The sequence below is a fragment of the Pocillopora damicornis genome, chromosome 12 (assembly GCF_964200805.1).
Source record: "Pocillopora damicornis chromosome 12, jaPocDami1.2, whole genome shotgun sequence".
NCBI lineage: Eukaryota > Metazoa > Cnidaria > Anthozoa > Scleractinia > Pocilloporidae > Pocillopora > Pocillopora damicornis.
The window spans coordinates 4,865,277-4,887,381 of NC_142681.1; the positions used below are offsets into that span (position 1 = coordinate 4,865,277).

The 22,105-nt window shown below is 38.1% G+C and overlaps 2 protein-coding genes and 1 pseudogene across 2 annotated transcripts; all 3 read left to right on the plus strand.

Moving 5' to 3' along the window:
* The first annotated feature begins 499 nt into the window (after positions 1-499).
* LOC113673367 (uncharacterized) lies at positions 500-5,228 on the plus strand. The gene is made up of 3 exons (XM_089189943.1): positions 500-597; positions 834-957; positions 4,465-5,228. The coding sequence occupies exons 1-3, from the start codon at positions 500-502 to the stop codon at positions 4,987-4,989; spliced, it is 747 nt and encodes a 248-aa protein (XP_089046069.1). The 3' UTR covers positions 4,990-5,228.
* Positions 5,229-10,458: 5,230 nt separating this feature from the next.
* LOC149036148 (putative skeletal organic matrix protein 5) lies at positions 10,459-13,270 on the plus strand. Its single transcript, XM_089189944.1, has 5 exons — positions 10,459-10,881; positions 11,410-11,494; positions 12,154-12,205; positions 12,540-12,669; positions 12,779-13,270. The coding sequence occupies exons 1-5, from the start codon at positions 10,579-10,581 to the stop codon at positions 13,268-13,270; spliced, it is 1,062 nt and encodes a 353-aa protein (XP_089046070.1). The 5' UTR covers positions 10,459-10,578.
* A 1,157-nt stretch (positions 13,271-14,427) lies between these two features.
* LOC149036149 (uncharacterized) lies at positions 14,428-18,133 on the plus strand (annotated as a pseudogene).
* The last annotated feature ends 3,972 nt before the right edge of the window (positions 18,134-22,105 follow it).

Below are 22,105 nucleotides of genomic sequence, written 5' to 3' on the forward strand. Positions count from 1 at the left end.
TAACAAATTGACCATCCGTTTAAAAACCCCATAATTCAAGGAAAAAGATACATTGCTGGGATTTGGGGAGAAATTTCCTCTTCCACCGAAAATCCAGCCTAAAACTGATCGAGTGGTACATTAGAAATCCATGTGTATACGCCTAAACAATTCACTCACTATAAATTTCCTTCGTTTTCATTAAAGAATCTACTTCGACTTCTTGAAAAAAAAAATTTCCATTAAATTTCACCGTCCCAATTTGTCTTTACAGATGTATTGTCAAGAGTAACAAAATCTCAAATGAATATACCGTGGTCCTTAAATGAAGTGTTCTCGCTTAAGGTTACCTGGCCTATTAATGAAACTATATTTAAGATTAAAACGAAAACAATAAGTGCGCTTGAGGGTCATAAAAAATAAAAATTCGTGGTGTTAACATCTGATGGAAGGAGAAAAGATATCAATGGTAGAAAATGACATCAAAACAACTTGTCAGGTGTTACCATATATGTCAATCATGGTACCGCAACACAAGGCGCCCTTTGTGACATCAAGTCAAACAGTCCAAGGCATAATACCTTCTTCCTACGGCTCACAATTACACAGCAAACCAGAGTGTGCGTGGCAGAAAATATGTCCATAAGACGGTAAAAGCATGTCCAATAAAATCAGCATTTCCGTTATTCTGCTCAGTTGTGCCTACTGTTCACATCTTCAGGAGCTTTTCAGTTCTTATTTCATATTTTCGTTCCAAAAACATCCTCGGGAAGGATTTCATAGCATTGGAGAGTTCCACGCCGGTACTGAGCTGGCTTGCGCCTTGCGTTGTAGCAGAGGTGACACCTGTGAAGGAGCCATATTTTTTTTTACAACGCCTTGAAGAAATGCGCCTTGTATCAAAAGAAGGGAAAATGTTCCAGAGGTTCTGACGTGGACGAAAAGGAGGAAAAGTCAAGAATTTGGACGATGAGAAAAGTAAGAAATTTTTTTAACATAAATTTTTCTATTTTCAAAATCTAGAACTTTCCTCACTTAAAATGAATGTATTTTCGTGAGAAAAGTCTTTCGTTTCTTCAAGAATTTTATGCTACATATCTCTCTCGAACTTGAATGGTGCTGAGTTTTGATTCTGTGGGAAATAGCAATGAGTTTCAGGCACATTAAACAGTAGTGGAAAACAATTGATGCTTATTACTTCGTCTGTTGAATTATAGACGGCAGCAAATGAGGAGAAACTTTCACTTTGTTTAGACAACTTCCTATGACAAAAGAATAAAATAATGTGTATTTCATTAACAACTTGTGCACAAACTTATACAAACACATCGATGACTTTTGCCACAAAAAAAAAAGTAATTTAATTTCGAAAGTATACTTTGAGATAAGTCGTAAAAAAAACGGAAATTAGAGGCTCGTATGACAAGATAACAGGTTCCTTCTGTAAAATGAAGTTTTCCAGTTGAAAACACATTGAAAAAACGAAACTTTCAAGTGCTTCTAAAATAAGTCGTTGTTCAGACTGCATGAGGCAGTATTGACTAGACTGCGATAAATATCAAACGAAGACAAGCAACGGTATTAGGGGGGAACTACGAACCAGGGGGGAGGGCAGGAATTATCATGACATCGCCGTCTCCAGGCAATAACTAATAACCACTCCATATTAGGAGTAATAACCACTCCTTACGTACAGTAATAAAAATCAAACATAGCCAACACTCGTGTGATATATATAGTTTGTGTTCAAGAACAAAACAGAAAAAAACAAGAATGATGAAAAGTATAGCCAAACTGGCATAACTGTTAAAAATTCATACTAATCATAGCGGTGTCAGAGTGAATGCGATCATGCTGAAGTCCATCGCGGCCAGCTCATCATGACATATCCGGTCATCACAGTGAAGCAAGCATCAGAATTTTTAATCGGCCGCCCTTCGAGTGAACAACTACGACAACTAAGAGCTCTGATATCCTTTCCGATGCTTTGAGTGGAAGACCACATCAGGCACAGCAGCCGAATGAATTGGGTTGTCGTTCATTCATGAAACATACGCCTCGAGCAGTTTGTTTTCTAATTATCATGTGATAAAACTCGCGTTTTTTCATGAGCTTCAATGCGGCCGGATTATTCTGAACATTTCAATTTTAGATTCTGTATAAGAGACTAAACAACTTCAAGCAAGTGTTTAATTCGACCTGTCGAACTAAAAAAAAAAAAAAAAACACTCGACTACGTCTTGTGTCTCTTCCTACACTTCTTTCTTTCGTGCTCTAGTCGCCTCCTGCGTATTTTACAACAGAACAGAGCACATTAAAGGCTTCTCTATTTTTGAATTATTAATTCTTGTAAAAAAAAACTTCTTTTCTTTTATTGTTTGGCGCTCTATCAAAACTAAGTTAGAGGTGAGAAAAAATTGTACAACTTCTCTGGAATCTAATCGTCAGAGGTTACGTAATTTTCAAACTTCTTCACGATATTAGGAACACTTTCTCAAGGAAAGCTCACTGTACATGAAACTTTGCAGGCGTAAAGAAAATGCGACTAGCAGGTGGCATTTAAGTCATATTTCAAAGCGTGGACTAGAACTAAAATTCGGAACTTCTGTTTCGTAAGTCGAGTTTCTAACCTCCTGGTCTCATTGGTTATTGCTATTTCTTCAAAACAAATGCAAGCAAATACCTTCCCATCGCTAACTTTCATTACCAGTTCCCGTACTCCATCCCCACATTTAGGAAAGCCTCTACATCTTGTTTTCCATGTGTTGTTACCGATATTGATCTTGTAGATGCCATTCCGGCTTGAGCTGTGATTGCAGAAAATGACTTTAAGATGTGACCCGTTTTTCCAATGTAAATTTTAGTGAGTTAAGTGGAAAGTTGAGCAGTAGTAGTATTAGTAATTATTTACCCAGTGAGTATGTTCGATGATCCTTGTATTAAAAAAAACTCGATGAAGTGGATTTGATGTGCCGAGGGTCGGTTATCGCGGGAAACCGAAGTGATAAAATAGGGCCTAACTTTGTGTTTGTTCACTTACCTCTACTCTGTACTTTCAGTGGAAACTTCATATCCTTGAACTGCGTACCTATGTCTCCTAAATATGTCGCGACAAGACTTCCCTGCGGTGTAGTTTCGACCTTTCAAGAAAACAGAGAAAATGACAGGTTAGTGATTATTTTTTTTCCTTAGTATAACTCATCTACATATTACGTTGTATTACACAATAGATTTTAGGAAGGATTTTAGTAGAGAAGGAGATGAATACGAGAGAGTTCACTTCAATTTTAATTAATTAATTAATTAAAACAATTTAATTTAATTAAATTAAATTTAATTTAATTTAATTTAATTAAAACAAACTTTATTTTTAAAGCGAACAGCAGTGTCGTCAGCGTGTTCTACACTCTCATAGGGCACGTTACAATAAGCCAGTCACAATCCTTGTAAAATCAGAATTCACATTCTGCAGTAGTTAACAAACTGGAATAGTTCGACAGGTCGAATTAAACACTTGCTTGAAGTTGTTTAGTCTCTTATACAGAATCTAAAATTGAAATGTTCAGAATAATCCGGCCGCATTGAAGCTCATGAAAAAACGCGAGTTTTATCACATGATAATTAGAAAACAAACTGCTCAAGGCGTATGTTTCATGAATGAACGACAACCCAATTCACTCGGCTGCTGTGCCTGATGTGGTCTTCCACTCAAGGCATCGGAAAGGATATCAGAGCTCTTAGTTGTCGTAGTTGTTCACTCGAAGGGCGGCCGATTAAAAATTCTGATGCTTGCTTCACTGTGATGACCGGATATGTCATTGTGAGCTGGCCGCGATGGACTTCAGCATGATCGCATTCACTCTGACACCGCTATGATTAGTATGAATTTTTAACAGCTATGCCAGTTTGGCTATACTTTTCATCAAACTATATATATCACACGAGTGTTAGCTATGTTTGATTCTTATTACTGCAGGTAAGCTTGCAATCCAGCTAATTGTAAAAAAACTTCAAAACTCGGACTGTCCATTTCGTTTTCTGTTTGAGGATTTTCGTCTCTGCTTACGTTGCTAACGTCAATTACGGCGCTTGAAATGTTTAAAAACCTTTGTTTGGTTTTTCTGTTGCTCTTGGCCGACCCGCTTATTCCGAAATTTCCCTTTCAATATACGAAAAAAAGCCAGAGAGAAGTCCGGTCGGACAAGGTACAATTTGGCAGTTGGCGTGACAGCTTTAGCTCTCTTGCTCTATGTTCGTTTTTTCCGAACTTTATTATAAATTCTCTCAGTGATTGCAATCTCCCTTACAGCCCTACGAAATAAAACAACAACAGCAACAACAAGAAAACGAAAACACCAACAAAAACGTGTCACTAGTGACACTAGTGGTAGTGAACTTATAAAATGTAGCACAATATCATTTGACAAGTAGTTTTGAGTTGTTGTGCTAAAATGGTGATTAAAAAAAAATTTTCTCACCTCTTAGAATCTTTCCAACTATGACTCACCTGTCTGGACCACTCAAGCTCGATATGGATCAGTAGAGAAGGTAGGTGACCTAAAACTTCCTGGATATTGGCTCAGAAATTTCACCAGAATATGTGTCACCATGACCTTTGGGACAAACGCCTCAACCAAATATACAACTATGGTGGTAAACTACACTGCGCAGTCTCTTTACTCTGTAATGAATGAGAGTTTTACGAAGACATGGCCAGTGAGTGCGTTCACCATCACGACTCCACCAGGTATCAACAAAAATTGTTTGGTAAGAGGCCTCAACATGCAAAGATCCTCCCCATGGGTGATCAAGACACGTATTGGAATTCAGTCCATTAAGCGACCTTCTACGTGCCCAGAATTGCCATATTTGGTGCGTGGTGTTGGTATCGGCTTGAGTAAACGACCTAAAACGAGTTGTGGTGATATCATCATTAGTAGTAACAATAATTCACCACCACGATATTCTACACAAATTTTTCCAGCTATTTGCAAAATCTACATTCAGTAACTGTAACAGCTAAAGGTAGAGCAAAAGATGAGCAGTGAAGTTTAGTATGTATTGCTGCAACGTTAGAAAGTATTGATGGTTTTCTCATACTAGGTAGCTGTAACAATTGAGAGTTACCTAGGGTGTTTCAGGTACACAAAGTTTGTGGAAAAATTTTTTGATGTCAAAACGAATGTAACACGGTGAAAACAGCTGATCAAAAGGCCACTTTTTGTTAGTTAATTGTAATAAAACTATATGTTAAATATACGGGGCACATGCACATTTCATGATGCGCAAGATGTGTTTACATATATGTATCATTCTTAACATTTAAAACCTCATAGGGCTAGTCCGAGGTCCTCGTGTCGAGTCTCCCCAGTTGCCTAATCAAACAAAACTGGACAAGTCATCAATAATTCTTCTAATTTAGGAAAAAGGCGAAAGGCACCCTTTATGTCTTTAAGCCATCAAATCGAGGAGTCAAAAAAGAGAATCTCTACATATTCAGTTCCCTGTCGCTATCGCTTATGTTCACCATTACCACGCAAACAAGAGCTGCAGGAAAAAAGGATTGTGGCACTGCAAAAGTACGACAAAGATAATCAGCGTCACCATCACTCCACTCAATTGAGCCTGCTGTTTCCATCTTCAAGAGCGTTTATCTTCTTATTTTACATTTTCATTTCTTCAACATTCGAGAGAAGGCTCTTATGGCCTTGAAGAGTTCCACGATGATTCTGAGCAGGCTTAATGCAACAGATATATGATGATGATGCAACAGATATACCTCCTGTAAAGAAGCGACAACTAATTTTGAAAAGTATTCCGCCAAACAAAGTAGCATCTTTAGTGCTCTTAGCAATTGAATTTTCTTCTGTCGCGTAGGTAAGGAGTCTGACTGAGAGAATTACAGAGATTTGTGGGAGAAATTCAGCTACTCTTTCTTCCTTTGTTTCTTTATATTGTCATTCATCATTGTACCACCTTAAACTGATGGCCAAAATTCTCTGTAAAGAGTTCAACGACAGGGCGGATCACCGACCTATAATTTTCTTAGTCAACATGAAAAGTCAAGACTGTACGACAGGGAAGTCTTCTCGTGACATCCTGCAGAGCCATGATTATGCAGTTGAAAGACGAGGAAATAATCAATCAAATGCTTCCCTCTTCATGGTTTGAACTACTTCCGTCAATAAAATTCCATTTTCTCAGGTCTATTTGGATACAAAGATCGACCAATTAGCTTCACTAGATTAACCGGTTCTAGTATCCTTTAAGCATGTGGCGCATTAATTAAAAATAAATCATTTGTATATGTCCATAATAAAACGTGAAATCGAATTGAGTCGTGTCCTCTTATCACAGGTGAATCCGAGGTGGTGTATACGAGGTAAAAACGGGTAAAATTACGTGAAATACGAGCTGTAAGATGAAAGGGGGACGCAGCATGGGAACTAGTGATGAAAATCAAAAGCTTGTAGGTATCTATTTATAAAATTTTGATGAAATAGGGATAAGCAAAAAGATAAAGCAATTAAAGTGCTACACTTGCGACCCGGTAAACCCGAATTCGAATTCTAGGCCACGACTGTAAAGAGCCAATTGATTTGTCTGTTGATTTTATTAAATCTGGTTTCGTATCACTGATTCGATCAGCTCTTCTAGCCTTGGTGCTGTAAAATGCTACACAGGGTATAGAAATGCTGTGCTGAACTTTTCGTTTTTGATCGTCAACCTTTTTCTGCACTCGCGACAATAGAATTATCATCTCCATTATCTCAAGCTTCCGGCGAATTTAACGAAGAAAAGAAAGTTAGAGAAATTTTACGCACGATTCACACAACTGGATCAGTCAAGCTTCTTAAAAATCACTGGCAGCAGGTGAATTCAAACTGCCTGGATATTGGCTCAGAAACTTAACCAAAGATATAGGCCTCAATTGACAACACAACTGTAATGGTGAGCCACGCTGCCCAGTCACTCTACTCCGTCATGACTGGAGAAATCAATAAAACATAGCCAATTGATTTGTCCAAAATCAAGTCTCCTGTCAGTTTCAACAAGGACTGTTTGGTAAAAGGCCTCAATATGCCTGGGTCATTCCCGTGGGGAATAAGGTCACGTATTGCATTACAGTCCCAGTTGTCTCTCGAGTGTCCCACTTTGTCCTATATGGTGTGCGGAGTTGGTATTTGCCCCAAACTATCAACAGAAATTAGTTGTGGTGAAATCATTATTAATTTACAAAATTTGACACAACACATTCCATTTGCAGTTGTGTTTGCGTTTGTATTTGCATCGCTTGTTTGAACTAGGCTTGAGAAGCTATGTCCTTGTGAGTTACTAAAGACCCTTATACTGACTAGCTCATTCGATAAAAAAAGTAATTGCTTTTTGACACTTAACAACTTTCCTTGATTACAAGTAATGAGCTGTAAGTAAGTTTCTGAAATTAAAGAATAGTGTTGTAAATAAACCTAAATCAATTAAAAAACTGTATTGGAAAGCAAAACTACAGCTTTATCAAGAATATTTTTCAGTAAAGCAATCAATAACAAAAACCTATCGAATAAAGATTGATTTGGCGATGGGAGTTTTTGAAAGAAAATTACAAATGAAAACTTGCCATTTTAGGCTCATCAGCAATGGCAACAAACAGAGGAACGTTTTTCTTGCTACCTTCAACAAAGACAGCCATTTACACTATTGTAAGGAAAAAAAAAACAGAAAAGTCACAACAAGGAGAAACAGAATTTCCGTGGCACCTAATTTTCTTTAAGAAGAGCAAATAAAAACTACTTAGGAAATGGGTTTTAATGTAATTGTTTTTAATAAGGATATCGGGGTTGCAGATCGATACCATATTAGGAGTAACAAAGCCTTTTAGTGTCAATGCATGATCGCACTTGTTAATTTTCACAATTTTTATATGAGCCCTTTAAAGCCTCAAGTCATTAAAATGGCGAAATTGGGGAATGTCAAGTACCATAAAAGTTTCGTCGAAGCTCTTAAGAGTAGCTGTTCCACAGATATTCCATTCATCACTGACGTCAACATTTCAGAATATGATACCTTTGGGCAAAAATAGGATCTATCCATTTGAAGTCTCCCGTTCTGTAGGTCAAAAAATCACTTTCTAGCTTAAAAAGATGAGAGCACGGTTGTTATCAATCCGAATCCCTGTCATTTTTATGGCAAGCCTTTTCTCTGTTCAAATGCACATGTTACGATTTTCCTTAGTATTTCAAAATTACATTGCAGTCTGATCTGTTTACAGAGGAGGATTTCTTCCTAACAGAAACTGTTCATGATGACATAAGTTGCACTAAGACCTGCAACGCGAATAACCACTGTCATTCTGTGCTGTTTGACAAAATTCAAAAAAGTGTTCTTTACCGAAAGCCAAAAGAATCCTGCAACGTCATGGTACAGATGAATCTGGTGATACCAGAAAGATAGTTCTGGAAAAGTAAGGTCAAAGTATGCAGGTTTGTGACGTTGACGACCCGTGATCATCTCCTAAAATTGTAACAGCGAGAGTACAATCTTAGTTCAAGTAAAATATTTTCAATAACAGTATCTCAGTCATATACCAAGTAAGTACAGAATACGATATTTCATAGGAGCCGACTAAGTTGAAAGAAAGCTTCCACAGGCAAGAGTCGTCAAGATTTGTACGGTGAGGTCTACAAAGGCAAATGAACAGAAATTTAAGAATTGCTGTACTCTAGAAAAGAAGTCTGCCTTTGGCAGTCGTAACAAAACAAAACCAAAGGACAAAACGTGTACACTTGCATTAGAACGGGCGGTAACCGCTTCCAACTAGCGAGGGGAATCACCAAAACACTTTCGTTTTTTACATGGGATCAGTACAACAATTATCGACCGATTGCTACATTCGTGTGGGTGGCCAATTTGACGATCCAAGAGCACGATTCATCTAGTAATTCTTCAGCTAACAAAGGTAAGGTGCTCTAAAATGCTGCTGGAAGTAATTAGTAAAAAGATGTGATGAATACCAGAAACAAAAACCAACAATGGCCCTGTCTAGGTGATCTTTTATGCAAACCCATTCCTTTTCCAACGAAGTTGAGGTAGGAGGCGCAGAAGAAATACAGATCGATTGAGATTATGGAGGAAGTGGAACCATGGTCAAGTGCCTTACTTTTCAGCTCAGTTTCAGCAGTTTTATAATCTCATCTCAGTGAGATGTCCTAGGAACGGAAAAATTGGCTGAAAAAGTTTGTAGTGCTTGTTGTTTGTAGTAAGAAAGACATATTCAGTTTCAAGTTCCATGCATATTTGTCAGTTTTCCCCGCGTTTTAAGTCTGGATTGTATTCGATTTCACTGTGGTTAGCAGTCGTAATTTTGGATCAATATCAGTATCTGGGCAACTGCCCATCTACCCCTCCCCTAACCCAACAACAATCAATTGATAACAATTTAGGGCTAACAAGTTAGGGCTACCAAGTTAGGGTTAACAAGTTAGGGTTAATGTTGGGTTAGGGGCGGGGTAGGTGGGCAGTTGCCCAGATACTGATATTGATCCGTAATTTTACCTTGCACGTCTCTACCTGTATTGACTGAAATTCACCGGAAAATTGACGAAATAGCTTCTACACAAGAAGTTGAAAAACGTTATTTAAAAAGCAAAGCTGTATTTAATTTCGTTGTTTGTGGAAGCGAAGTCTTGCTCTTCTGCCTTGCGCTTCGGTTGCTTCGCACTTCGACACTTATCCGCTGGATAGCGATTTATCCGTTGGATAACATTATCTGCCCTACGAACATCTGGGTTTTAAAACTTATACCCAATCAAAGTGAAATAAGAGCTTTACGTCCATGCGTTTTAATTTAATAAAGTGCAAAATAACGTGAGAAATCTCCTAATGCGACCTTGATGTAAATAAATTTAAAAAATTTAAATATGTTCCCTTTATGCTCTGGTAGCCCTTTAATGAATAAGTACAAAACTGTCTTCGAAGTTATGCAATCGGCAGCAACGTCCCATCACATCCCATTATAAGATGCAGTTGTATGAGATGGGAATTGCAAAAACAATGATAAAAAAGAGCTTAGCAATGCTTGGCCAATCAGAGTTGGAAATCAAAGCCAGTAACCCTTCCCTAACCACAGAAAAAGATATACATAATTTGTATGGAATCCAAGGTCATCTGAGATGTGCTTATGATACATCAAATGTGCTTGTGAAATGTATATTTCACGCCGGGTGTTGTTTGAGATTGATACTTATTAGTGTAAGTACATTCTCCTGACTATCGTGGTAAAGATTGACACTCAAAAAAGAATAAAACCTTTCAACTCTTGTTAAGTGGTTCATCACAATGCCTTTTAGTGTTGCTTGAGAGGGTCTTAAGCGCAATTGCAGTTTTTCATATCTTGTTGAACAGATTTGTCAGCTTCAATTCATTAAAATGGCAAATTTGGGGATCATCAATTAAGAAAAATAGGTAATTCGACAGCCCTCAGGAAGATCATTGAAACACACAAGATACTTTAAGTCACAGGTGCAGCAACCCAATCCATTCATATGATATTTCTCGCCTGCTGGATCGAAGAAAATTTTTCAAGTTTTAAAAGTAACAAAAATGTTGATCTCCATCCGATTCCAGTTTATTTTTTGGGCGAGCCTTTATTCTGTTCAAATGCACATGTTTCGATCTTCTTATTTCAAAATTTCATCACAGTCTGATATGAAAACAAAAGAAGATTTCTTCTTCACAAAAACCGTGCAAGATGAGACAAGTTGCGCTTCGACATGCAATGCTAATACCCATTGTCATTCTGCGCTGTTTGACAGGATTTCAAAGAAGTGTTCTCTACTGAGAGCAAAAGAGCACTTTCAGAGTCAGGACACCGTTGAGCCAAGAGAGAAAATACTTCTGGAAAAGGTGAGCTGAAAGTTTGCATTATTTTCGTGTAATCACCTGCAAATTATAACATCGTTTACACCCAGCTGAGTGAGATGAAATCGCAGATCGCCACCATTTCGGAACAAGTTACAGCTTTAAGGCACTTCATACATTTTCTACATAAAAAAAGAACGTATCTATATAGAAATAGAGAAAAATCAAGATAAAATACTGTAACTTGAGTAGAATCGCATTAGATAATAAAAACGTATGTTGTTAAGATTCTGCCTTCACGTTTGTAATTGAAATTATGGTATAAGGCAGTTTGGCAATCATTTTTCTTTGAAAAATAATATCTCTGTCTCTCGCTCATGGTTTAAAGGCAAAAAATAAAAACTGTGGCACGGCTGTAAGTGTAACTGGCTTGGGCGACAGCTGCCACAACCATTGAGGTCATGGAAAATGAACAGCTTCATTTCATCAGAAGCAAACAGATTAAATTTGAGAAACAATATCATCCATTTTTCTCAGGAAAAAAATAATAACCCGGCTCCTGTATTCATGTAGGTGGCCATTGTTGCGAACAACAAGCATGGGTCATCCGATAATTCTGCCGCTAACGAGGGTAATGGGAACACAACTGCTGTTAGAGGTAAGAGGGGACATAAGACGACTACCGGTAACTAGGTCAACAAAGGGGGTACTTTTCGACAGAAACTGTGGTGCTGCGTCGGTGAAGGAGTATAACAGATAACTTGACTTCATGATGCAAATTGGCCACCGTAAAGAGTTTCAAAGCTGAAGTTTTTAGCGTAAGTCCTTCGTCAGAGCGATTCGCTCCATACAATTCCTCCATTAGTTCTAACGAAGGGCTAATGCCCGAAACGTCAGCTTTGCAACTCTTTACGGTGGCCAATTTACATTATCAACTCATTTGATAGAAGAACCAAATTACCTAGGGAAATGACGGTCCTAATTAATCAGAAACCTTCTTTTCAGCTCTCCTCAGGTCAGGTTTAAGGAAGTGATTGAAGGAAAAAAATACAGAAGAGTATCGATCAAGGAGAGGGTGTACAGTCAAGTGCCTCGCTTTCCAGATTATTTTTGGCGGTCTGATGATTATATAAAAAAAAGAGACATAAGAAAGACTTAATTGACAATTGATTAACCTTGTCGCCTCATTTCATTCTCTGTTATCCTCTCCCTTCGTCAAGTACAAATTCAATTTCATCAGTAGATGAAAATCAATATTCGACAATTTTTACTGCGAAACAGATCACTAACCCTCTATTTTCTTTGCTTGCATAATAGGTCAAAACGTCAATGTCTGGAAGTCTTGTCATGACATCCTGCAAAGAAATAGGTATACAAAAAAAAAAAACATTCATATAAGCATCTAAGTGAAAAATAAGAAAGGCCCCGCAAGTGTCTCTGTAATGGTCTCGGTTACCAAAACAATTAGAGCCACTCCCCTTCCACCCACCCCCTCCCCACCCTTTCGATTTATCTGCGGAGGAAGGGAGGGGGGGAGTTACGTTACACTTCTTAGAAACCTTTGTGAACTCTCTCCCTGATCATTTAGTCATTTCGAGTCCAGGTCCATGGATCAAGCAAAGTTCTAAACGGGTTTCATTTAGAATTTGTTTTCAACTGAAAAAAATTACAACGTATAACAAATGCATTTCCTATCATTACAGCTCGAGCCCAAGTGAGCGTTACAACATAACACTCGGTAATATCACGTGGGAGACAAGGTGTTCTATGAGAGGCATTCCCGGATGCGGAAATGGAACCTGGGAACTACTTATGAGAATCAAAGGTCCAAGGGTAGTTAAGTCATGGATTAATCACTTTGAAGAAATGTTAGTGTTTGTATTGAATCATTGTGACAATGAGTGTTTTGTGTTCTTACGGAAAAATTTCGTACCCGTTATAGAGTACTTTCAGATATAATTCTCCTCACTGGACCAGCCAAGCTTCCTATGGATCAATAGAAAACGGATACGAACTCAAAACTCCCGGATATTGGCTCAGAAATTTCACCAAGATATGTGTCACCTTTGGGGCAGAGCCTGACAAAACTATTCTGGTGAACTACACTGCGGAGTCGCTTTACTCCGCTCTGCACCAAGGGATTAAGATGACTTGGCCAATAGGTTCTTCTCATATCGCGACTCCATCCGGTATCGACAAAAGTTGCCTGGTTCCAGGTCTCAACATGCAAGGCCCACCGTCATGGGAGATCATGTCACGAGTTGGATTGGAGTCCATATCGTCTCCAAACTGCTCCTTGCCATATTTAGTGCGTGGTGTTGGTTTTCACTCTGAAATCAGTTGTGGTGATATGATCATAAGCAAAAACAATAATCCACCCCCCCAGTATTCGCTACAAACGTCTCCTTCTCTTTGTAGAATCTACATTCAGTAAATGTAACATCTCAAGCAATAAGAGCTACAGAAAGCAGTGCTGTAAAGTTACATTCAATCGTAGTCTAAGATCGAATGTGGTATGTATTAAAGACTTCCAACAGCACGTTGTGATACTGTGATCTAAATAGTCAATTAAGAATTTGTTATGAGAAACGGTTAAAAGAAAATCTAGGAGAACAGTGACATGGTTTCTTTAGTAAATCTCACCGCGAGTTCTTTTTGTTAAACAGTTTTCTTTGTGACGCACTAATTCAGTTCCTTTCCCTGCTCGAGAGGAGTGCGAAATGTGCACGTGGTATTTCATCCAATAACGTCACTCAGAGGAGATTTACATATCATGAGCAAATTAAGTTATATGGCTAAAAATCGTGCACATCTAGCTCTGCCACATGCTTTGTGCGTCTCTTGTGTTTCCTGATTTTATAGAGACGGTACTAGGAAAAGTTAATTCAATACAATTTAAGATGGACCTTTCATCTTTGTCTTCGCCTAAATATAGCCCGGTGTTAAGCTTAGACCTGTTTGGTTATCTAGATTTTCATATGCCAGTCCCTGCCAATTATAATTGAGCTCAATAAGTGGGTCTACTTTAATTTAAAATTTCAACGCTAAACTTTGTGCTCTGAAAACGTTGAAAAAAACTTAGCTATATGGAGTCATACAAATTTCGTCTCCCTTGTGGTAGGATATGGGTTTGGATTCAGTTCTGAAGTAGAAAAATGTCAAGAAAAAAAACCAAATTGAGTTCGCACAGAAAACCCGAGTACAACCCACATATTAAATTCAGAGCCCAAATGCATAGTACAGAGTCCTTAACAGGCTGCTCCTTTCCGGGATCGATTTGTTTCACCAAATCAGGCAGAGTCTCTTTCTCTATCAGGCACGCCAAAGCCAGCTGGTTTTTACGCAACGGCGGAAATATGCGTCTATAGAATATTGCTATAAACAATTTTGGGCACTAGAATACAAGAAATGGTATCAGTGACTGCTATTCTGGAGTTGATTTATGACTCTGGAGATCTAAGTGAGGTTTAAGAACATCGCAACGACCTCGTGTTTGAAGTTTGTGAAAAGCATCATTGTAAATGTTACACTTTATTATTTCAACCAGTTCTGCGATTATTAAAATGTAAATTCTTGCTAAACACGTGCCAATGTAACCGCCTTGACAGCCCTTTTGTGATTCTTAAACGATACCTGAGGTGAAGCGAGCTGACACGCAACCTCTCCCCTCCTCTGACCTATGTTCAAGGATTACTTTAAAACTTGGGTTACCATGTATCTGTTCATCCGAATCCATATTGTTATCTTTGCAAGCCTTCATTTTGTTCATACGCATACGTCTCGATCATCTTTTTTCAAAATTTCACTTCAAAAAGATTTACACACCGAGAAAGATGTCTTCATCACAAAAAGCGTTCGCGATGGGTTTCATTGCGCCCTCACCTGTAACACCAATACAGAGTGTCATTTTGCGGTGTTTGACAAAGATTTGAAGAAGTGTTCTTTACTGAAAGAGAACGCAAAACTGAACCACCAAATCATTCATGGGTCCGAGACCGAAAGCGAGAGGAAACTATTTCTAGAAAAGGTACGTTTTTTGTAGCTTAATCTATCATGCACGAAACGTTGTCAATATTTCTTCAAAAAGTAATCTTCGTTCAAAATGGAAAGTTTTTGTTCACAAGTAAACGTCTTGATGAAAACTTATTGGCAATATACCTAAGCAAATAAACTTTAGCGAAAATTGTCGAGGAAAACAAACTAAAGAAGGATTCATCTCAAATCCTATACAATTTCCCATGACAAGTGTCCTCCTCAAGTGCCCCAATTCAGGTTTCAGCGTTGACAATTTTTCTTCGACAAATCCTGTGATCCTCTATTAGACAAAGGTAACGAATATAGATTTTTCTGCAATCACCAACTAGTGGTTCATAAGGGCAAATAGACCGCCATGACGAATCAAAAAGAAAACAGAGGTTTCGAGCTCAAGTTTAGAGTTTCGACATCGCGCTCATAGACTCAGCTTTTCAAAATTTGTAACGGTGGTCTATCTACTATTTTTTCAATTTCTGACGGATAGTAAACAAAGAATTATTGAAGGAAATTCGTTAATGTACACGCAGCTGTCACTCAGTTTAGCTAGCTTAACCCTTTAACTCCCATGAATGACCAAGACAGAATTTCTCCTTACAATATCAAGAGAGTATCAAGAAGACAACTGAGTAACGAGAACAAGGAAAAAATATCAATCGCGGGATTATTAGTTAATCCAACACCAATTGCTCCGAACTAACATCACAAGAATTATATGGCAGACAATTACGAGAATTACCCATGAGGTCTTGGGGGATTAAAGGGTTAAAGGGTGCAGAATCAGAGTTTTAATCAGGAAAAAAATAGGGTGAGGAAAGCAGCTCGTAGATTCCATAACCCATTCCATTAGGAAGCGCACATGGTAAATGGTTGAAATTGTAATATGGTTTTTTGCAACAAATGGAAAAATAGTGGTATGGTTTTCTTTGGGATAGGTGGCCACGTCGTCAAAAAGCAAACCTGGTTTACACACTGAGTCAAACGGTGACGAGGGAAAGGATAAAACAGGTAATTGACAACGGCAACGAACATTTTGACAGTTAAATGCGCCTGATTTTTTGAAGAAAAAATTGACGGCATCGATCTTTGTAAGACAAACGGAAAAATGTATCCGTTTCAATCTATACTCATTTTTCACATCCGATTCCCATTATCCACTTAGATCAGAAGAGCAGCCGAAAGTTACTTAACTATTTATCAAGGCAGTCTGACAAAATTGAAAAGCATGCATTTTTAAAAGTCAAATTGTCACCATCTTTAAAGTAAAGATTCCTTCACCGAACTGAGACGTTTTATACCAATAATACATTCAGTTACTTACCCACGTTTTAATTGCAAAAGGTCAAATGAACACCACACCAACCTCCTGTGCTGACATCCTAAAAAGAAACAGGTATTTGTTACTTGCAACAGCATCTAATAAATAAATGCCACTGAAACTTATCTTTTGAAAGAAAGGAACAGCCCCGTTCTTATTATAGCGGACGCAATACACATAAACACTATTATCATCAGAGATCGGACATGACTTACTTCCAATTATGAAAACGATGCTTCAATTTCGCTTTTGTTATTTCCGTCGTATATCGGCCTATCAATATCCAAATAATGGGAAGGAAAATAGACTCTATCTACTTTCGTTAAATTTGGTGTATTAGATCTTTATATACATCAACATAACGCATGTGGCCTCGATCCTCACACGTGCAATGGTAACTACTTCCTTTCTTGACTGTTTGCCCAATGGATCGTGAATTTAAAAAAATTTATGTAAATTCGACGAGGGTTCGTTTTCGTTACATTCCCCTAAGAATAATCACGATCTATCACGGTTTTGTTTTTCTTTTTACGATCTATTTTACGGTTTTTGTGGATTAATAATGAAACTCTCTGAAGTCGAATCTGTAGCGAAATATGATCTCAATGTCATTTCCTGCCACCACAGCTCAAGCCACGGGGGCCTTTACAACATGACAATTGGTAACATCACGTGAAAGACACGGTGTAGGATGAAAAGTATTCCTGGATGCGGAAGGGGACCATGGGAATTAATAATAAGGATCAAAGGCAGAAAGGTATGCCGGATTTTTTTACTAATGTTGGTGAAATAGTTGATTAAGTAATCATTCAGTGTTTCATCAAATCCAAATGAGGCTTTAACTGCGGAATCTGGCTATCTCGAATTGTTCGGGATTCGGGATTACACAGGAAAGGGATCGCCGGTTACCAGAAGCGCCAAAAAGTTGCCCCAAGTTTGAGAAATCCGGAATTCAATTATAAAGATAATAAATTGCAGGACCCTGAACCGGCCTTAAATCTAAGTGATTCACTTTGATGGAGCAGTTTTTCCTTGGATATTTTGGCTTATGATTTGTGTCTTCGTGGCAGAATTTTGGTCATCGGTCAGAATGTCAAATGACGCGCAGAGTTTCGCTTTAGCGGGGCAGTTTTTTGTTCAAATATCCTGAATTATCAAAAACATGTCGGTGTGTCTTCGTGTAAAAGTTTAGGTAAGGAACCAACAATTTTTTTTATCAAATCCGTCGGAATGTGGAATGACACGTAGAGTTACATTTAAGAGTTTTCCGCCTGAGCAGAGGATACAATTGACATCATCCATTTCACCTTTTAGAGCAAGTTTTTTTATAATTCCAACGAATGGACAAGCCAAGCTCCTTATGGAAAAACAGACTTAAGAGGTGAACTCAAACTGCCTGGATATTGGCTCCGTAATTCCACCAAGATATGTGTGACCATCACTGGGAACCTGTATGCCCCAAACTACACAGCTATTTTGTTCGATTACACTGCACAGTCTCTTTACTCCGCCCTTCACAGAGGAATTAATATGACATGGCCAGCGGATTTGTCCAACATCACGACTCAACCCAATATCAACAAACGCTGCTTGGTGAAAGGCCTCAACATGCTTGGACCACACCCATGGCAGATCAAGTCACGCGTTGGATTGGTATCCCAGTCCTCCTCGGAGTGCTCCTTACCATATCTGGTGCGTGGTCTTGGTATCAACTATAAAGACAGAAAGCCAATAACATGCGGTGATATCATTATTAAAAATCAAATGACCTTTGAAACATATCCAGGTTTCTGCAGAATATACATACAGTAACAATAAACATTCTCAACCTGGTCTCGGCTTTTGTGGAGTAATTAAAATGTTCGTTTATATCAAGTATCCTTGATCGTTTTCATATCGCACACTTTCAAACAACGTATTCTATTTTAATACTGAGCCAACTGCACATTTAACATCGCGGCCCACCAGTAAAAAGAAAAAAAAGACCATGGACCTTCTTAAAGTTTTCGGATGAATTTGAGTGTATTTTGAAAAATCCTCTTATTTCATTGCTGTCAACATAATAAAGCTTGCTACGTATCTGACAGATGTTCAGCCTATTGCAAGGACCCGCGAGCAAACGAGAGCACCCTGTGTAGCGGGAGAAAGAGAGAGAAAATTGTTCTGTATGAATACGCTCAACTGTCGAATGATGGAAAAATTAAATGCATTTGCTGGTTGCATTTATTATTCCAAAAAGTCAAGTAAAAATTAATTTTTTATTGACACAACAGCTGCTTCGACATTTCATTACTCTAAAATCTATTGGCGGAGTTTTCATTAAAGGCACTGACATCGTAAAACTAATTTCAAATATAAGGAAGATGTATTTGAAGTAGCCTGTTGATGACCAAACATATTTCACGGCAAAGTGATTTACTTTGTAGAAATCCCTGTTATTTTCTCTGTAAGCCTGGACTATGTTGAGACACACATGTTCCGATCTTCATATTCCCAAATTTTACAGGTTTGAGATGGTTCACAAAGAGAGGAAGCTGCCTTTATCACTGCGGGTGTTTATGATGATTTCAGTCGTGCTTTATTGTGTATCTCCTCTGTCGAATGTAGATATGGTTTGTTTGAAAAAGATTTAAAAAGGTGCTTTTTAGTTAATGTGAAACCAGACCTATCTCAAAGACGCTCGGATGAACTCGAGAGCGAAAAAGTGCTTTTAAAAAAGGTGAACAATGATGTTTCTCAATGCAATTCAATTCTGATAGATATTTTCCAACAAACTGCAACTTAAGGCGAAAGAATCTCTGCTTTAACTCTTGTGCTTGGAGAGTAGACAAAAATTAACTCAAGTCTCTTTAGATGAAAATATTATTTGAATTTATTTCCGCAAGTTCATTTCTTCTGTTCCAGTTTTCAAATCATCCGACGAATGGCACTTCTTGAGCGCCCAAATGCAGGCTACAAAGACATTCATTAGTAACACCTACGTTTTACAATGAGTATGAGACTTTCTTTTTCACACAATCTACATAAGGTAATATTGAAGATTAAAATTCGGGTCCTTAAAACAATAAATTCATCATATTAACTTCGTGCGGTGCCTATACTTAAGGTATAACTATGGTACCATGAAATGCTACCATATATCAGCCCAATATCTTATTCACATACACAGCCAAAGCTCAGACACTCAGACAAACAGACAGATAGACGCCCTGAAAACCAGACAGACGAAAAAACAAACAAACAGACTGACAAAAGAAATGACCGTCTGGCCGGCCCGATAAATGACTGAGCTGATTTATTGCATTGCTTTTTTGATTGCTAACTTCGACGATTAACGCTGATATTCAGAACCAATCTACCTTTATTTTGTCTCTTTAGCTTCTCGCTTGAGCATGCGTTTTGAGAAAAGACAGACTGACTCACGGCTTACACGTATTATGCAAACCAGCAGAAAGACGCAAAAGTTCAGTGGTATCGTGCCATGAATAAAACCATCTGCTAAGCAACGCCATTCAAATGCCCCCGCTCAAGAAATATATGCTGTCTTCCCATTTTATCTGGGCTGCGTCCATTTTGTACCGGAGCCCACAAAGAATGCGAACGCGTGGACCCTTCTAATAGGGAGATCCTGTGGGGGGAGGAGGGGGGGGGGGTGAAAGAATAGAGGGGTGAGGTCATTTCGCCTCTTCTTCATTCGAGAATGGTTCTATAACAGAAACAAGTTTCCAAAGGGAAGCCAGACCTAATCAAAATTCGTTATTTGCAATCGTTACTTTAAGTCTCCTTTCATTAGCAATTCTGTTTACTCTAAGTGTGATCAAATGAGTGTGTAAACATATGGCCACTAAACTCCTTGAAGCATACTATTCTTGACGATACATATGACAAAAATATCAATGAAAAATAAAATGGCCATTGTATTTACATTTACCGGCTTAAACACAAGGGAAAGTTGAGATGAGAAAAGGGCTCAAAATTTTTTATAATTATCTTTAACCTTTTCCATTGCTTGCATCAGGCCCTACGTAAACAAGTATAGAGCGTTGCCAATATCTTCGTAAATTAAAGTCAACAATACGCAATGATACGTCGAGTTACTGTTTGCATAGCCGGTATAATGAATATTTCGGCATATTTTTTTTTTTCAGCATCACTCCGAGCTCATTTTGAAAGTCCCGTTTACAACTGAGAATGTCATTTTTGATCCGAATTCATGTCATCTTTTTGATGGCAGCTCCGTGCGTCCAAATACACTTGTTTCGGTCATCCTACTTCAAAATTTCACCTCAAACAGATACGCTTACGGAGCAAGACATTTCTACTGTCGAGCACGCTCATGATGAATATAGTTGCGCTTCACTGTGCGGCTCTACTAGAAGATGTCGTTACGCAGTGTTTGATGGCATTTCTAAAAAGTGTTCTCTAGTAAGAACAAAGGCCAAACCAAACAGCCAACACGAGCAAGAGACTGAGACCGCATCAGTAATTCTGGAAAAGGTAGAGTGACCATTTCCTACCATGCGATCACCTTTAAAAGATGAATCTTTCTCTGGAGATGTCAGAGTCAATTACTGCAAAAGTTTTTAAGGCTTAATCTACCAACATCACCAACACCATTTCACATACGTGAATCCTTGCAGAATACGTTCGCTCTGGAGACTTTTCACTTTCATAATTTAATTTATTTTCGAATATGTATATAAAAATACACAGATATTCCTTTGACCCGCAAATAGCATCAATAGGCCAATTTTCTCCTTAACCGAATTAAATTTGGCTTAATTAAATTGCATTGGAAATAATAGAGAAATGAAGAAATAACACATAAAAAACATTAAAAGATACACAAGAAAAGAAAAAAAGAGAAATGAAAGACGGTCATTGCAACGGAGAAATAGTCCTAGAGTTTCTAAGTGTGCGCAAAATATTGTAGAACTGGTTCATTTTGTTTCAATTCTGCTGCATGTGTTTGAAATTTAGCATCATCTTATCAGGCTCCATATGAGAATCTTCAGTGTCTGGAGTGTTGAAGAAGCTCTTTTTGTTTCTTTTTTTGAAGGATATCTTCGACAAATTTTAATATTAATCAGGTATCTCATTATAGATTTTGACACCTTCACTCGAAAAGGCCTTAAGCACTAAACTTTAAAGAGCTGTGACGTTGATGAGCGAGTAGTATAATTATGAATGATTGACGTTCCCGTAAAGAAGAAGGCCTAACGCCTCGAAACGTCAGCTTGAGAAACATTTTAAAGTGGCAAAATTACATGAGCGACTCACTTGACTAAACCAATTTATCATGCAAGAATACAGTGTCTGTTCTAGTTAAATAGCTTAGCTACCAAATGCAAGAGTCTCCGCTCATACTGAACGACTGAGTTGCACTCGAAAACAAAAACCGAAGGTGGAAACGTGCTTATTCTCAAAGGACGGACGTCCAGTTTCTGGAATACATTCGTCATTTTTCGGAAGTTTCTCACATAAATATTATGTTTGCATGACCATTTATACGAGATCGCATTTCCTATTTTCAGGTTAGCAATCCGCACTGTACTTCACCGAACAAGTGCAATTTCCAAGGTAAGCTATCAGCAATAAAAGAACAGTTTCCACAGATTGCGAAAAACTAGCTTATTAAACTAGAAAGCGTGCAACTTTTAGTTCTAAATTTAACGTAACTTATAACTTACTAGCTGTTCACTTGAAGGAGGCTCACCGTCGAAGGTATTCTGGTCAATCGTCTATTTTTTAACTTTCTGGTATTTTTAATGAATAAAAACGAAGAATAACAGAGGACTAAGATAATACTGCTACTAGCAGCTATGGTAACAGATAATTGAATTGTTTGCAACTCGCCAAGGAACATAAACAAGTCCATATAATTAACTTGTTATCACTCTGAGAAACCCTCTTTTGCCT

Excerpts from the sequence above, each read along its gene's own strand:
- LOC149036148 (XM_089189944.1), top strand. The coding sequence starts at position 10,579 with ATGTTGATCTCCATCCGATTCCAGTTTATTTTTTGGGCGAGCCTTTAT. Across the intron at positions 10,882-11,409 it reads AGAAAATACTTCTGGAAAAG|GTGGCCATTGTTGCGAACAA; the intron begins GTGAGCTGAAAG and ends GTATTCATGTAG. Across the intron at positions 11,495-12,153 it reads GAACACAACTGCTGTTAGAG|GTCAAAACGTCAATGTCTGG; the intron begins GTAAGAGGGGAC and ends CTTGCATAATAG.
- LOC113673367 (XM_089189943.1), top strand. The coding sequence starts at position 500 with ATGGTACCGCAACACAAGGCGCCCTTTGTGACATCAAGTCAAACAGTC. Across the intron at positions 598-833 it reads CAATTACACAGCAAACCAGA|GAGCCATATTTTTTTTTACA; the intron begins GTGTGCGTGGCA and ends ACACCTGTGAAG. Across the intron at positions 958-4,464 it reads GAATTTGGACGATGAGAAAA|AATCTTTCCAACTATGACTC; the intron begins GTAAGAAATTTT and ends CTCACCTCTTAG.